Raw genomic sequence first — 14,602 nt, forward strand, 5'->3', positions numbered from 1 at the left:
GTCAACAGAACATGTTCATACCCAGTGCTTTGCTCACATTCAGTTTTCATGTGTTTAGACATTTTTCAGGTCAATTTCAGACGACACAATATCAAAGGTTTTACGGATGTTTTTCTGAAGAGGTGAAAAAGTATTGCAAGATTTTTAGAGAAGTACATTTAGAGTTCAATTAACCTATCATCAATGTTATTTGATGAAACTACAATCTAACACTGTGGAAACTGATGTAAAATATTATTTTTTTTACTTTATTTATTTATACACTGCCTGACAAAAGTCTTGTTGTCAATCCCAGCTGTAAGAGCAACAAATAACTTCTAGTTGATCATTTGTAAAAGTGTCAGAAGGTTGATTTTTCCCATGAATCTTCTGTTGAGCTGCATCCCAATCATCACCAATACTGCAGAAGACCTACTGGAACCAGCATGGACCAAGATTCTCATAGAAATCAGTCAAGTTTGGTGAAGAAAACATCATGGTTTGGAGTTACATTCAGTATGGGGGTGTGTAAGAGATCTGCAGAGTGGATGATCAACATCAACAGCCTGAGGTATCAAGACATTTGTGCTGCCCATTACATTACAAACCACAGGAGAGGGCAAATTCTCCAGCAGGATAGCGCTCCTCATACTTCAGCCTCCACATCAAAGATCCTGAAAGCAAAGAAGGTCAAGGTGCTCCAGGAATGGCCAGCCCAGTCACCAGACATCAACATTATTGAGCATGTCTGGGGTGGAGAAGGAGGCATTGAAAATGAGCCCAAAGAATCTTGATGAACTCTGGGAGTCCTGCAAGAAGGCTTTCTTTGCCATTCCAGATGACTTTATTAATCAGTGATTTGAGTCATTGCAGAGATGTATGGATGCAGTCCTCCAAGCTCATGATGGAGTCAGACACAATATTCATTCTGTTTCCACTGCAGCATGACCACATATTCTATACTGGACATTATTGAAGGTTCAGTGAGCAGACTTTAGTCTAAGCAGAGTCAGACCTTACTGTCCTAATCAAATCATTCTGAATCAAGACATGATCAGATTTTATTTTGGTAAAATCAGTGTAATCTAGAGGCCTTTACCTTTCATATAAGACACTTCTGACACCAAATGATCAACTAGAAGTCCAGTTATTATTTGCTGCTCCTAAAACTTGGATAGGTGACAAGACTTTTGTCAGGTAGTGTAGTGTATATATTTTTTAATTCCCTCATCTATAAAGGGTTTAATTGTTGGAGGAAAAGAAAAGAAAAAGTAAAATATATATATGATGATCTACATAGTTTGCTTATTTTTATGTGTGTAAAATAGTGTTTAGAAAACATCCTGCTGTCTGTATGAAAATACTGCAGAAATGTTGGCTTGTGTTTTCATAAGACTTCAATTTTCATGATATTTTTGGGTTTATTTGCATTTCCAAAACTTTTTTATGCCTGAAAAATGAATTTCATGACTGTTTTCGTACGAACCCTGTTTAATTCAAATCAAACCCATATCTAAATATCTACAGTTTTACAAGATCTACAATCTTTATTATACAAATGTAGTTTTCTTTGTATGATTACACACAACTCACCATAAACACTACGATGAGGATGAGGCAGATTCCCACAATGATGAGGAATGGGATCAGATAATATTCCAGCGGCAAACTGAAGTCCGGCATGAGGATCACGTGACCCCTGGAAACACACACACGTTACATTTCTTCACAGAGAACGTTACGGTGATTTTATATTTGGTGAAGCGCAGTAATATGACGAGCAGAGCAGCAGAACTGATCAGCTGTTTGTGTTAAGTAAGCGTCTGAACAGTGAAGTATTCAGGAGTGAACTGTGAGCCTCACCCTTTCTCATAGATGTAGTCCTCTTTCAGAGAGTTGGCCGCTTCTTCACCGATAAACACAGAAGGAATGTCTATCTGCTTCAGAATATCCACTGCAAAGAAATCAATAACACACATGTAGAATTCAACACTCAACATATAGTCATGAGATTCTGATTCAGTCTGATTCTTTAAGTAAACAATTATTATTATTGTGAGTGTTGGTTTTGTCATTCTTCAGCCCTCCTCTATCCCCAGCACCACCTGTCTAATTCTGCTCGAAATCAACTCGCCACTTCAGTTTGATCATTTAAAGCTGATAAATCTAACTGAAGTATATTAGGACTAGAGCTATTCTCTCTTGAATCAATTCGGAACTTTTTAAACAACAGACAGCGCTGTAGGCTAGTTTTAACAGCAGACGGCGCTCTAGGCTAGTTTTTAACAGTAGAGGGCGCTCTAGGCTAGTTTTTAACAGTAGAGGGCGCTCTAGGCTAGTTTTAACAGCAGACGGCGCTCTAGGCTAGTTTTAACAGCAGACAGCGCTCTAGGCTTTTAACTCTAGGTTTTTAAACAGCAGACGGCGCTCTATTCTAGTTTTTAACAGCAGACGGCGCTCTATTCTAGTTTTTAACAGCAGACAGCGCTCTATTCTAGTTTTTAACAGCAGACGGCGCTCTATTCTAGTTTTTAACAGCAGACGGTGCTCTATTCTAGTTTTTAACAGCAGACGGTGCTCTATTCTAGTTTTTAACAGCAGACGGCGCTCTATTCTAGTTTTTAACAGCAGACAGCGCTCTATTCTAGTTTTTAACAGCAGACGGCGCTCTATTCTAGTTTTTAACAGCAGACGGTGCTCTATTCTAGTTTTTAACAGCAGACGGCGCTCTATTCTAGTTTTTAACAGCAGACGGCGCTCTATTCTAGTTTTTAACAGCAGACGGCGCTCTATTCTAGTTTTTAACAGCAGACGGCGCTCTATTCTAGTTTTTAACAGCAGACGGCGCTCTATTCTAGTTTTTAACAGCAGACGGTGCTCTATTCTAGTTTTAACAGCAGACGGCGCTCTGATTCTAGTTTTTAACAGCAGACAGCGCTCTATCTAGTTTTAACAGCAGACGGCGCTCTATTCTAGTTTTTAACAGCAGACGGCCTCTATCTAGTTTTAACAGCAGACAGGCGCTCTATTCTAGTTTTTAACAGCAGACGGCGCTCTATTCTAGTTTTTAAACAGCAGACGGCGCTCTATTCTAGTTTTTAACAGCAGACGGCGCTCTATTCTAGTTTTTAACAGCAGACGGCGCTCTATTCTAGTTTTTAACAGCAGACGGTGCTCTATTCTAGTTTTTAACAGCAGACGGCGCTCTATCTAGTTTTTAACAGCAGACGGCGCTCTTATTCTAGTTTTTAACAGCAGACGGCGCTCTTTCTAGTTTTTAACAGCAGAGACGGCGCTCGATTTACTAGTTTTTAACAGCAGACGGCGCTCTATTCTAGTTTTTAACAGCAGACGGCGCTCTATTCTAGTTTTTAACAGCAGACGGCGCTCTAGGCTTTTAACTAGGTTTTTAAACAGTTGACGGCGCTCTATTCTAGTTTTTAACAGAAGACGGCGCTCTAGGCTAGTTTTTAACAGCAGACAGCGCTCTAGGCTTTTAACTAGGTTTTTAAACAGTTGACGGCGCTCTATTCTAGTTTTTAACAGTAGATGGCGCTCTAGGCTAGTTTTAACAGCAGACGGCGCTCTAGGCTAGTTTTTAACAGTAGTTGGCTCCCTAGTTTAGTTTTTAACAGCAGACGGCGTTCTAGGCTAGTTTTAACAGCAGACGGCGCTCTAGGCTAGTTTTAACAGCAGATAGCGCTCTAGTCTAGTTTAGAACAGCAGACGGTGCTCTAGGCAAGTTTTAACAGCAGAGGGTGCTCTAGGCAAGTTTTAACAGCAGACGGCGCTCTAGGCTAGTTTTAACAGCAGACGGCGCTCTAGGCTAGTTTTTAACAGTAGTTGGCTCTCTAGTTTAGTTTTTAACAGCAGACGGTGCTCTATGCTAGTTTTAACAGCAGACGGCGCTCTAGGCTAGTTTTGAACAGCAGAGGGTGCTCTAGGCTAGTTTAGAACAGCAGACGGTGCTCTAGGCTAGTTTTAACAGCAGATGGCGCTAGTTTTTTGACAGTAGACGAAATCTAGGCCGTTTTAACAGCAGATGTTGCTCTAGTATAGTTTTAACTACAGATTGCACTCTAGGCTAGGTTTTTACAGCTCAAAATCAATCACTCCATTTTTAATCAAATTAGCGTAATAAATCATCCAGATATCATTAAACACAATAAAAGACTTGCAGATTATTTCAGACCACACAAACAAAGTAAATGGCCTTCAAAAAGTTATTTTGGACCGACAAGAGGCTTGATAAATGACATCAGATCTAACTGTGGCATAATGTGCTCCTGCAGGAACGCTGAGGTCTAGTTTCTCCCAGTCAGTTTCCCCTCACGGCCACATCTCGACTGATAAAAACAGCGGTGGTTATGAGCAGCACAGGGCCGGAGGAGGTTTGTGAATCGCAGCATTGTCCCTTGTGTCTTGGCTGCATGTTTTATGCATTGCTGTGCAGGAACTTACGGTCTTCGGATCCCATGCTGATTAAGTCATCAGAGTCCACATTGTGGACAATCGCCGCCTTGTAGCCGGCCTTCTGCGCATGGAGGACCTGAAGAAGAAGAAGAAGAAGAGTCCAGCATTGTGTTGAGAATAACACACAGGCGTCATGCATGAGCTCCACAAAACACACATTCAACACAGCTCTTGCATGACACACACACTGGGTTTCATGGGCTAGTCAGAATGGCTGTCTGCTAATTAACATGTGGAAAGAACTGTTTGTGTCAACACATCACAATGCATCCCATTTAAAGGGATAGTTCACCCAAACATGAAAATTCTGTTCAAATCTAATGAGTTTTTTCTTCTGTTGAACCCAAAAGAAGATATTTTGAAGAATGTTGTGAAATGGTTAACATTTACGTCCATAGTATCTTTTTTTCATACCTTAGTTTCCAACATTCTTCACAATATCTTCTTTCTGAGCCAAATATAATGACTATCACTAGGGCTGCACGTTATTGGAAAAATCGGACATTGCGATATTTTGTTTTGCTGCGATATATATAGCGATATGAATATAATTTCACCAGATGACTTGAACAGCTTCATTTGGAAAGATCTCATTAATTTCAATCAACTAGGGTGATGAAGTCTTTTCCCATGCCTTACATCTACATAAAATCAAACAAATTAAGGACAAAAAAAGGTTAAATAAACAGTGTGTTATGGTTATCAGGCCTAACAGTATTCAAATATAAAAACTGGACAATCAAACACTAAATAACTTGGTCATTATGGTATAAATAATTGTATATTGTACATAATCTAATCCTGCGATGTGACTATTGTGGATACTCACATTACGATATCGATACTCAAACGATATATCATTCAGCCCTAACTATCACATGTTTTATATTGTGTAATGCTGGTTTATATAGCAGAAAATCTTGTCAGGGATATTTAGACGTATGATCATTTGATGACATATTCAAGGTCTATAAACAAGTAATCAGCTCAGAGTAGGTTTGATGTTTCCTTCTTTGCATGTTTACAGCGTAGCATTATTATTTAGAAATGTTTTAAAACAATCTACCATTAAGCATTATGCAATTTGTTTAATCAGCCAGGTAGAAACGATTACTTCTGAAGTGTGCCTCACACAGGTGAGTGGGCTTGACAAACCACCTGAAGAAACTCTTTTCTCCATATGTTCATTCCTTAGTTCACAGCTTAGTCCCTTTATTAATCAGGGGTCGCCACAGCGGAATGAACTTATCCAGCATGTGTTTTACGCAACCAGCTTCCAGCTGCAACCCAGTAACAGAAAACATCCAAACACACTCATTCACACACATACACTACGGACAATTTAGCTTACCCAATTCCCCTATAGCGCATGTGTTTGGACTTGTGGGGGAAACCAAGCACCCAGAGGAAACCCACGCCAACATGGGAGAACATGCAGACTTCACACAGAAATGCCAACTGGCCCAGGTGAGTGGGCTTGACAAACCACCTGTAGAAACACTCTCCATATGCACCGGACGCTTTACTTATACTCGACTTTACAAGGACTCAATAAGTAAAACATGTTTACCTGTGAATGAACCACAAATTATGTTGCACTGCTACCTCTTCAGCAGAATATTGTTCTGTCTTCTGTAAAAGTACTTATATATTCTGTCTTAGGTTATGTGTTTAGTTAAGTACTTATAGTTTACACTACCTGACAAAAGTCTTGTCGTCGATCCCAGTTGTAAAAGCAACAAATAATAACTTGACTTCTAGTTGATCATTTGGAAATGTGGCAGAAGGTGGATTTTTCTGATAAATCATCTGTTGAACTGCATCCCAATCATCAGAAATACTGCAGACGACCTACTGGAACCTTATTGGACCCAAGATTCTCACAGATATCAGTCAAGTTTGGTGAAGGAAAAATCATGGTTTGGAGTTACATTCAGTATGGGGGCATGCGAGAGACTTTAGCCTCCACATCAAAGCTCCTGAAAGCAAAGAAGGTCAAGGTGCTCCAGGATAGGCCAGCCCAGTCACCAGATATGAACATTATTGAGCATGTCTGGGGTAAGATGGAGGAGGAGGCATTGAAGATGAATCCAGAGAATCTTGATGAACTCTGGGAGTCCTGCAAGAAGGCTTTCTTTGCCATTCCAGATGACTTTATTAATCAGTGATTTGAGTCATTGCAGAGATGTATGGATGCAGTCCTCCAAGCTCATGATGGAGTCAGACACAATATTCATTCTGTTTCCACTGCAGCATGACCACATATTCTATACTGGACATTATTGAAGGTTCAGTGAGCAGACTTTAGTCTAAGCAGAGTCAGACCTGACTGTCCTAATGAAATCATTAATAATCAAGACATGATCAGATTTTATTGTGCTCAAATAAGCGTAATCTAGAGGCCTTTACCTTTCATATAAGACACTTCTGAGACCAAATGATCAACTAATAGTCAAGTTATTATTTGCTGCTCCTAAAGGATAGGTAACAAGACTTTTGTCAGGTAGTGTATGTATAGTTAGATTACCGCTCCAGTATGTTAGTCATGCACAGGTTTAAAAGTAGCTCTTGCACCCAGTGTTGTGTTCATATTTATGATTAGGTTTATTCATACAGTATAGCACTGTAGTCCTGTTAGAAATGACATTTCATTCCACTGTATGTCCACACATGAAGATAAAAGACAAGAGACTGACTTAATTATATATATATATATATATATATATATATATATATATATATATATATATATATATAGGATAAACATATTGCATTAAATCTGTAAGAATACACAATCTGTATTCTGTACTACAATTTGTAGTAATTATTACAGCTCAAAATACAAAGTTTCATGAACGTTACTCCAAAATATTTCTAATTCATTTTACTTTCAATCGTTCGCAGATTTAAAGGAAGTGATTTATGTCACAATGGTTGTTTATTAACAAAACTCAGTGACAAAAGCGGCAGATATTGAGAAAAGCTAAATATATTTGACAACTAAAAAAGCTCCATACACATACAAAATGCGCCGAGCATGAAACGATTAAATGGCTACGAATCATTTTTGAATGTGAATCAACATGTGTGTATTTTGAGGGCCTTAAAGGGGACAGTTCAGTCAAAAAATATACTTCAGTCATTATTTACTCACTGTTTGAGTTGCTTTCTTCTGTTGAACTCAAAGGAAGATATTTTGAAGAATGTTTAAAAAAAACTAGTATTTTTGTTCCTAATATGGAGGTCAATGGCTGTGTGTTTCCAACAATCCTCAAAATATCTTCAGCAGAAGAAAGAAATTCATGTTTAGGACCACCTGACTGAGTAAATGGTGAGGAAATGTTCATTTTTGGGTGAACTATCCCTTTAAATCATCAGCAAAGATGTATTCCTTCACTAAAAATAAGCCATTTCTTTAAGTTAATGAATGTACTGTACACGAGTGTACAATTTAATAAAAGCAAAGGTCTTGAGATCTTATTTGAGTCTGATTTATTTCAAAAGCCTGTGTTTTCATGCTCAACAGCGGCCACTAATGGCAAAATACAGAATAACAGCAGCCAAACTATCAGCTTTCATTGATAAACATCCAACATTAAGACCAAACACTCTCCAAAAGCATATTCCAGTGCAGAGGTATTGAATCTAGAAATGCGGCGAGCGAGGGTGAGCTGTAAATAATCTGCTGTAGAGCCGCATTCCTGCAGCGCTGCTTTAGTGATTAGCGAATGTTTGCGCAGACGAGAGATAAAAACATTCAAGACATTCCACAGAAACGCAATCTCTCATCTCGGGTCACGTGAAGCTGCTCGCCGACATTAAACTCTGAACACACTGTGCTCTAAACCCTGCCGATTCACAAATCTCTCAGTTTTGGCACTTCTGGCTTTCCATACAGTGTACAACCAAATTCTTACTTCACTGTCCACACTGAATCCCAATGAGGTTTGATGTATACTAAAAAATATAGTCGTTGTGTATAGTTGTATAGCCGTTGTTGGTGATGGTAGTAGTAGTTGCTGCTGTAGTAGTAGCATTAGTAATTGCGCTAGTAGTTGGTGTAGTACTTGTTGTAATTGTTATTAATATTATTATTAGCGTTGTTGTTGTCGTTATTGTTATTATTACTATCGTTACATTGCTATCATTGTTGTCACTTCTTATCACTGATTGGTTTCTATGTTTAATTTATTGATATGTGTGACCTATAATAATTTATACTGTTATGCATGTTGTATGTATGTGTGTATATATATATATATATATATATATATATATATATATATATATATATATATATATATATATATATATATATATATATATATATATATATAGATAGATATTGATATTGTTCTCTTATTTATGTACCTGTCCACCCAGTTACCTTTACATTCGTGCACACACACACACGCACACACACACCAGTACCTGACTGTTTTGTTGTTTGTTTTGTTTTTTTCTTCTGTTTCCTCTATTTGTATGTGATCCCAATTTGTGTACCTTTTGCATATTATAATAATAAATATGACTTCAACTGTACTATATGTAAATATATATATATATATATATATATATATAAATATAAATATGCGTTCTTAAAATAGGGATGCGAAAAAGTAAACAAGTATAAACTATGAATGAAAATAGGATTTTCTATTAGAAAAGACTTTACTGAGGAATATGCTTGTTAGGGTTGGGTGATTTCGACCAATTTGGCATCGTACGATGTCTAATGTAAAACATTGCGATGGTTGATGGCATCGTCATCGTAGGCGGTGGTGAATTAGTTATTTATGAATAATTAATTCATAACAGAACAGTTATTTGTAGCCTACCGTTTCAACTACCTGACCTGCATGGTCTTAGTTTTACCTATAATCAAATCATCAATAAATAAAGGTAAGTTACACACAAATCACCACCTGTTAATCACTTATTCCGCAGGACTCAGGCATGAATAGGCAGAGTGATCTGTGTTGTTATTATGGCGTCAACAAACTCAGTTGGTAAAAAGGTGCACAACCAACAGGAACCAACTAACAGTATCTGAGGTTTACACTGAAATGACTGAGTACAAGCGTGAAAGCGAAAGACTGAAGCAGTGTACTGACGCTGTGACACGTTACCTGATAGATTCAAAAGACAGAAGAGTCAATAGATGAGATTAATTAAAGATCACGTTTAACAGCTATAGTGAGACGCCATCCAGCGCTACATCCTTTATAAACTGTCCGATGTGCACTGCTCTCTGGGGTTTTGCTCTCAAATCACCCGCTGACTGCTGGAGCTCAGACGTGTACGTATGCTGCAGCGCATGCCTGTGTGTGTGTGTGTGGGGTCACGTGATGTGATTTCAGCGATATAGTACGGATGGAGGGCTGTTCAGAATCGTTTTCGCTCTAAAACGCCATTTTAAAACCAAGACATATTAGTGTAAACGGGGCCGTGTGTGTGTTTTTCACAAGCGGGTTGCTGCTGTGATGGGGTGGGGCAGAGGATCGAGATGCTGGCTCAGCATGGTGATGTCTATCAGCCATCGACAATAGACTATGGCCTCGTCTATCGACCCAACCCTAATGTTTGTACATTTATTGCCTGATTATAGTCAACATTATATGATTTATTCGACAATTTTTAGTAAAAAATAAAAATCTACTTATTTGCAGCATTTTATTAATTATAAAGTGATTAAAAAGAGGCTCAGCCAAATTCCTTTGCATTTACTGTAAAAAACTATTATTAAATATAACAAGAACAACAAGAACACATCCAATCTTCAGGCTTTTGTGAAATAAATATGATGATTAAGCATATTTATATATATATTTGCATATTTAAACATAACATTTAGAAAACTTTACATTTTTATGATCTTTAAAGTGATAGTTTATTCAAAAATGAAAATTTAGTCATCACCCTTCTTCACAAACCTGAGTTGAACACAAAATAATAATTGAAGAAGCAGCCATTGACCTCATGCATTTATTTTATTCTTACTATGGGAGTCAATGGTTACACGTTTTCAGCTTTCTTCAAAATATTTTCATTTGTGCTCAGCAGAAAAAAAGAAACTGGTATAGTAAATAGTGAGAATTCTCCTTTTAGCGTGAACTATCCCTTTAAATGTCATCAAACTGGAACTACAGGATAGATTTCAGTCAATGTTTGACCCTCTTCAACTGCACTCTCTCGCATTAACAGACTGAATTAAAAACGCACTTAACACTTCTATTTTTAGCCTATATTTTCATATTGAAGAGTTGCAGTAGATGATTAACATCCTCAAGCGCTTTAATCAAAGGCTCTAGAATACACAAGAAATTCCACTTGTGTTGTTTCGAATGGGGAAAAGTGTACCGGTTAATATGGCCACTGTGTTTTCACCACAGTTTCTGCACCTCTGTTATTACGAAACCTCTCAGGTCGGCAAACAGGCTGGAATCTCAACCAATACTTGCTTTACTGTCATGAGAAATACAGTTGAAGTGTGATTTATTAGCCCCCTTGTATATATTTGTTTTTTACAATAGCAAAAGATCCATTTAAACAGACCTTATGCTTCTTCGAGGTGGTGCCGACTACATTTTTAATCTGTATATCCTGCATTTTGTGTTCTGATGGCTGTGAACTGCTCCTTAAATCCCATTAAGCAGTGGATGCGAATTATTGCCATTTCTTTTAACACTCAAAAACTGTTTTCTATGTACAGTTGAAATCTGAATTATAAGCCCCCTTGTCTATTTGTTTCCCCAATTTCTGTTTAACAGAGAGATTTTTCAACACGTTTCTAAACATAATAGTTTTAATAACTCATCTCCAATCACTGATTTATTTTATCTTTGTCATGATGACAGTAAATAATATTAGACTAGATATTCTTCAAGATACTATTCAAGTGACATTAAAAGGCTTAACTAGGTTCGTTAGGGTAATTAGGCATGTTATTGTATAATGATGGCTTGTTCTGTACACAATCGAACAAATATACTGCTTAAGCGGGCTAATAATATTCTTAAAATGCTTTTAAAATAATTAAAAACTGCTTTTATTCTAGCCAAAATAAAACAAATAAGACTTTCTCCAGAAGAAAAAATATTGTAGGAAATACTGTAAAAAATATTCCTTGCTCTGTTAAACATTTTTTGGGGAAATACTTTAAAAAAGAAAAACAAAACTGAATAATTCTGACTTCAATAGTGTGTCTACATAAAGCCTGAAATCTCTACATTTAAACCAACCAAATGATCTCGGACATGAATGTTCTCTGGTTTTGTAATCCATAAGAAATGAATGTGAGGTAATGTCTGTCCCGTCTGATTCAAGAATTCCTGCCTCCAATCCCAAATCACATGACAGAAACCGCTTGAACGCCCGGGAATGTAAACGTGTGTTTGCTTTATTTCTCATATAATAATAATGTTGTGTTTTAGCTATACGCAGCCCATTTGTTGCTCTTGTTTTTCATTTTTATTGGTTTGGTTATTTTTGTCTAGTGCCAGTAATTGGGCTTAAAGAAGCGGGAAAGGCCTGAGGGGTGGATTAGTATTATTTCCTTTGTTTGTTTTTGTATTATTTCCTCACTGTGTGTCAACATATTATGAAAACCGCTTGTTTGGGTTGTAGACCTGAGGTAATGTAATATGTATATTTGATGTTATTAGTTTGAGTATAATGAACCTGAGTTCTGGCTTTTGGGAGTTGTTAAAGTGAAAATGGGCCTCGTAACACTTGGAAGAGATGGGAGCTGCACTTGTAAGATGGCTCCCAAAGTGAAATGACTAGCCCTAAAAGGACTTTGGTTTACTGTAGTACAGGTGTGTTGTGTGGGGCAAAGTGCGCAGGTGGTGTTTCATTCTTCGTGTGTTTGCTCACAGTGTGTAAGCAGAGAAACTCTTTACGTTTATCAGCACATTCACTGATTATTTGGACAGAGGCGTTTCTGTAAGATCCATGATGGCAGGGAACTCAAACGAGAACATTTTATCAAGAAACATTATATATATCTATAATTGAATCTATCTTTTTTTGTTTCTTTGTTTTTCTTTCATTCATTTTCCTTCAGCTTAGTCCCTTATTTATCAGGGGTCGCCACAGCGGAATGAACCGCCAACTTATCCAGCATATGTTTTACGCAGCGGATACACACCCATACACACTCATTCACACACATATACTCATACACTACGGCCAATTTAGTTTAATCAATTCCTCTAGTGTTTCCCAGTACTGGGTTGCAGCTGGGAGGACATCCGCTGTGTAAAACAGTTGCCGGTTCATTTCGCTGTGGCGACCCCTGATAAATAAGGGAATAAGCCAAAGGAAGTAGAAGAGATTGCTTTATACTGCGAGCATTCAGCTGGCTGTGTGTTCATTCATTGATAAACCTGCTTGTTGACTAATAAATAAGTGTGCAGTCTGAGTGCTTTACATTTCACTTTTCTCATCTCTCGGACACTCGGACTCACCTTGATGTCAAAGTTGCAGTCGAAGCGTCTGATAAGGACGATGAAGGCGCTGCTGAGGTTTTCCCTCTGTGGCGGAGGCTCGATCGGCACACAGGCATTTTCAGGACGAGCCCCGATCAGAAAACCCTGAGCAGAGAAACACAAACACACAGCAGGACATCACTAACAGAGACCCGACAGCGCCCTCTGCTGGAGCAAACACACACTCACACAGACATACTGTTGAAGCCAGAATTATGAGCCCTCCTGAAGAATTTGTGCTTAACGGAGATTTTTCAGCACATTTCTAATCATAATAGTTTTAATAACTCATCTCTAATAACTGATTTATTTTCTCTTTGTCATGATGACAGTAAATAATATTAGACTAGATATTCTTCAAGACACTTCTATACAGCTTAAAGTGACATTTAAAGGCTTAACTAGGTTAATTAGGCAAGTTAGAATAATAAGGCAAGTCATTGTATAACGTTGGTTTGTTCTGTAGACAATCAAAACAAATATAGCTTAAGGGAGCTGATAATATTGACCTTTAAATGTGTTTAAAACAATTTAAACCTGTTGTTTTTATTCTAGCCAAAATAAAACAAATAAGACTTTCTCCAGAAGAAAAAATATTATAGGAAATACTGTGAAAAATATCTGAATCTGTTCAACATCTATATATCTATATATATATCTATCTATCTATCTATCTATCTATCTATCTATCTATCTATCTATCTATCTATCTATCTATCTATCTATCTATCTATCTATCTATATATATATATATATATATATATATATATATATACACACATACATATATATATATATCTATATATATCTTGTCTTGATCTTTCCTTGCTTTAAAATGTGTACTAAATATTTTTCTTAATGTATACATTTAGGCTACTCAATTCTGGACCGTTATCGTAAGTTATTTTGTGATTCAGTACTGAGTAATCTCATGTATATGCACACATATATCATTATAAAACATCCTTTAGAATATGTACATTTAAAAGAGAGATTTGTGAGGGGTAATAAATGCTCAACACTGAATACATGTTGATTTCTTTATTAATTTTTAATGTTTAAAGAGCAAGCTTGTTTTTCTGGTTTGAAAGCATGAAATCATGAGAGCAGCACATGACTGAAGACGAGTGAAGGAAAACCACATAAACAAACCCTGAAAACCAACGAGAAGAGCACAATCCAGCACTTCAGCAGCTCACACCACACTATTCTCTTCACTTGTATGCTTTTAGATTGAACAACTATACAAGATAAAGCTCTGTGTGTTTCATTTCTAGGAAATTTAGTCAGAATAACAGCTTAGAAAAAGGCCAGATGATAATATATACTGTTAATATTAGAGGCCTTCAATATTATTAGTTTATTAAATATTTCCTAAATGATGTTGAACAGATTCAGGAAATTTTCACAGTAATTCCTATAATATTTTTTCTTCTGGAGAAAGTCTTATTTGTTTTATTTTGGCTAGAATAAAATCAGTTTTTAATTTATTTAAAACCATTTTAAGGTCAATATTGTTAACCCATTATTTGTTTTGATAGTCTACAGAACAAACCACTGTTATACAATGACTTGCCTAACTACGCTAACTTTACCCTAATTACCCTAGTGAAGCCTTTAAATGTCACTTTAAGCTGTATAGAAGTGTCTTGAAGAATATC

At 37.0% G+C, this 14,602-nt stretch overlaps 1 protein-coding gene across 1 annotated transcript in view; it reads right to left on the reverse strand.

The window, feature by feature from the left end:
* The window catches only part of rnf13 (ring finger protein 13), a 34,664-nt gene that overhangs the window by 12,015 nt on the left and 8,047 nt on the right, over positions 1–14,602 (reverse strand). The window contains exons 4-7 of the mRNA XM_056448095.1: positions 12,921–13,046; positions 4,441–4,528; positions 1,843–1,933; positions 1,573–1,678 (exon numbers count right to left, since the gene is read on the reverse strand). Of these exons, the coding sequence (XP_056304070.1) occupies positions 1,573–1,678; positions 1,843–1,933; positions 4,441–4,528; positions 12,921–13,046 (411 nt within the window). The remainder of the gene's footprint in view (positions 1–1,572; positions 1,679–1,842; positions 1,934–4,440; positions 4,529–12,920; positions 13,047–14,602) is intronic.

The sequence above is a fragment of the Danio aesculapii genome, chromosome 22 (assembly GCF_903798145.1).
Source record: "Danio aesculapii chromosome 22, fDanAes4.1, whole genome shotgun sequence".
NCBI lineage: Eukaryota > Metazoa > Chordata > Actinopteri > Cypriniformes > Danionidae > Danio > Danio aesculapii.